The 3,566-nt window shown below is 38.4% G+C and overlaps 1 gene segment (V, D, J or C); it reads right to left on the bottom strand.

Moving 5' to 3' along the window:
• Positions 1 to 213: 213 nt before the first annotated feature.
• On the bottom strand, positions 214 to 771 carry LOC140562786 (T cell receptor alpha variable 38-1-like). The segment is given in 2 exon segments: positions 214 to 608; positions 729 to 771. Coding segments are annotated over 2 exon segments (438 nt in total).
• Between the last annotated feature and the right edge of the window lie 2,795 nt (positions 772 to 3,566).

The following is a 3,566-nucleotide window of genomic DNA, read 5'->3' as shown; positions in this document are numbered from 1 at the left end:
GTTAAATTGTGTCTGAGAAAGAGAGAAAGAGAGATGGTAATTGACAGCCAAAAAGTGCCTAAACACCAAGGTAAATACACAAATCAGTTCTAGAACCAAACACTTTTAGCAAAGTTTTCTTTTAAGCCTATTCCACCATTGAGCATCAACAACATACTGTAGCTGTGTTTATCTTCTGAGACTCAGCTGATGAATCAAGAAAGGAAAGATATTTTAGAAGATGAGCTCCCCCTCCTGACAAAAGCCAGACTTTACATCATTACAGTTTGTGTACAGTGAAGCTGGATTTCCTGTCACTGTGGGCTCCAGAGCACAGTAGTAGAGTGCAGAGTCTGACACTGCAGCAGAGGAGATCATCAGATTCACTCTAGACTTCTCATTGTTTTTCTGAAGTCTGATAGACAGCCGATGGTCAGCAGGTTCAGCTTTAGTCACATGTTCACTGGACACAAGGATCAGTAGCAGAAACTCTGGTTTTGATCCAGGCTTGTGCTGATACCAGTGGAGGCTGTCAGGAGAACCACCATATGTGCAGGACAGTGTGGTTGTAAAGCCTTCACTTAAAGAGATGGATGATTGGTCTGGACTGATGGTGTCAGCAGTTTCACCTACAAAGACAAGAGAAATTAATATTTCAATATTTTCACATTCACAAGTGTTTTACAGCTTAAAAGAAGCAGGAAAGTATTCTATTTTGATTTTAGCATGCTGTATTGAAAGTAACTTACCAAGGCTGAAAATCAGCATTAAAACCATAAAGAAAAGCAGCATTATTGTTGAGCATATGAGTTCAGAACTCCAGCTTTAGCCAATGCTGTATAGCTGTATAGCTCTGTTGGTGAATGTACTGTATCTAGCTCCACCCACCCCAGTTCACAATTTGTCACAATGTGACAATGCCTTTATTGGCTGGTAGTCATGCTTATGAATTTAACATATGCATGCTTGTATTTTCTTCTTATACTTGTCTTGCTAATCTAATCTCCCCCGGGGTTTGTTTGGGTCTCATGGTAGAATTTAGGATGTCTTAATGAACTAAGTAATTTCAATGATTGGCAAGTTTTATGTTAGAAGATTCAAATCATATTACTGAGCCTGTATATGTGGATAAAATGTTGTTTTCATTACTGCATTAAATATGAATTGGTATGGCCAGATTAAATGAATCATTATAGCTAAACATCACAAATATAACAAAAACCTACACTGTGGTGTAAAAAGAGGAAAGGAGTAGGAAAGGAGAAGGAAAGGGAAAGAGTGTGCAACATTTAGTACTTCTAATGTATCAATGAATAAAAACTAGTATAGTGATAATTCTGGTTAATAAAGAAAATATATAGAAAATTATATAAAGTTCATTTTTGTTCATAATTTATAAATATATAAATGTATGTTTTATATTTATTACACATATTTTAAGCTTTAACTTCTAACAGCTGCTGAAAATCACCCTAACTTTGATTTTGTTAAGTGAACATAACCTGTGCTTAAATGGAACTATAAAGTAATATTTGGTAGTCATATACTACTGCATATGTCCCTGCCCAATAGCTGAGCCTCAGATATCCGGATGTATGGCAGACAAACATCTAGATCCTTTTTGTGGTGCAATGAACAACTGAGTCACTCTTATTGACACTTATTTTTGCAGCTTTTTAAAATGTTTGATTGCACTCAAATGTCTTACGTGGATTTTTCCTCTTAAACATTCAGACACAGTGCGGTTTATGTATCTCATTGTTAAATATTGTATATATTTTGTATCAGGTGTCAAAAGTGATGGATTTTATTCTTACAAATGCATCCCTATGTACATTTTGACGACAGTGTTTTGTAGCGCGTTAGTGATCATTGTGCTTTCGTGTAAGAAGTTTAATCCTCGCTATGTTTTAAAAGGTATTTTAAAAGACTGGAAGGACAAGCATTTTTTCATGTTCTGTGTAATTTTGACAGGTAGAGTTAGCCTAATCCCTGCCACTGAGAGTGCCTGGTATTTTTTTTTAATATATTTTATTCCTCTCAGTTTGCAATAAGCAAGCTCCTATAATGAAATTTAGGATTTTAGAAAGGGATAATCCCTTGTTTACAAAGAAACGTCCTAACTTCATCAATGAGAGAAACGCCTCCTGGACCAAGGCACAAGAGCCATTAACTCTAAAGCTGCCTAGATTGCCTTTAGAGCATTGTGAAATAAGTAAACTTCAGACTAGAAAGTGTAAATCAGAATGTTGTTTAAAAGCTTGCACTGTGGTACAGTGATCAAACCCATAAAATGTTGGACAAACAAGCTGGAGGCGTTCCACTCTGCCTGGAAGGACAGCCTTATTGAGTAAAGAAGGTCACTCATTAAAGCTCGCTGAGCATATTTAGTCTCACTGATGGAGAATAACAAAAATAATCCTAGTGTTAGAAATCCGGCATACAGTAGGCAGATTCAGGAGTCAGGAGACTGGATCTTCAGTGTTGATGAGTTTATTGATACACACAGAAATTCGATCATTCACGGTCAACCTAGTCTAATCCGACCATGTCTAGTCTAAACCAATCCAGTCTGATCGATTCCAGTCTGAACTAATCCAGTCTAGTCAAATCCAGTCTAAAACAAATCCAGTCTAGTCAAACCCAGTCTGATTAGGGATATTTCGAGAGGACCTTATATATATTGGGAACTGTGGAAGGGTAAAGGATGATAAAGAAGAGGAATTTAAGAAGGGGTATGTGGGGGATGAAGGTGAGGGTGAAGAAGGGGAGTTTAAGGAGGTGTAGGAGGGAAATGAAGTTGAGGGGGGTTGATGGTCATCACACAACAAAGGTCATCAGTATGACCAATTGATTGTTATCACCTTTTGAGGGTTACTTGAATTACCACACCACTTTAAGCCGGCAGACAAAGGGTAACAAAAGGTGAGACAAAGGAGTAAGATAACTATTTGATAACAAGTTGAAACCACACGAAAGTAAGGTTAGAAAGGGTCATATTTTCTCTCACTAGAATACTTTTTTAGTGTGATTTCAAAACTTACTAAAAGTCAGGCAGATAACAAACCTCGGAACTGCTCTCATGCCATCTGTGCTTGGATAATAAACTAAATCCAGCGGGCTACCCAGCGTGAGTACAGAGACTGTTGTTTTTTAATTTTTTTTGGAGACATGGCTAACTAGCTCCACTCCGGACTCCTCCATCCAGCTTGAAGGCCTGCTCTGCCTCTGGGCAGACCGGAATCCTGAACTTTGTGGTAAAGCTCGAGGTTGAGAAGTGTGTGTTCACATCAACACAGAATGGTGTAAGAATGCTGTGTTAGTCTCCAGTCATTGCTCACAGCTGGTGGAGTTTGCGATTGTCAGAGCCAGACCTTTTTATTTATCTAGGGAGTTGACGACAGTGTACATAGTACATTAACCTGGAGGAATATACAGAGTCAGTGACTGGCTACATCAGCAAGTGCATTGACGGTGTTACTCAAGGTCATCACAACTCATCCTAAATAGAAACCCAGGATGACTGCAGAGGTGCGCATGGTACTGAGAACTTGTGACAAGGCGTTCATGTCAGGAGATAAAGCAGG

This window comes from Salminus brasiliensis, chromosome 9 (assembly GCF_030463535.1).
Source record: "Salminus brasiliensis chromosome 9, fSalBra1.hap2, whole genome shotgun sequence".
Lineage (NCBI taxonomy): Eukaryota > Metazoa > Chordata > Actinopteri > Characiformes > Bryconidae > Salminus > Salminus brasiliensis.
The sequence above is the reverse complement of the archived record's forward strand: the minus strand, read 5'-3'. Positions and strand labels throughout refer to the sequence as shown.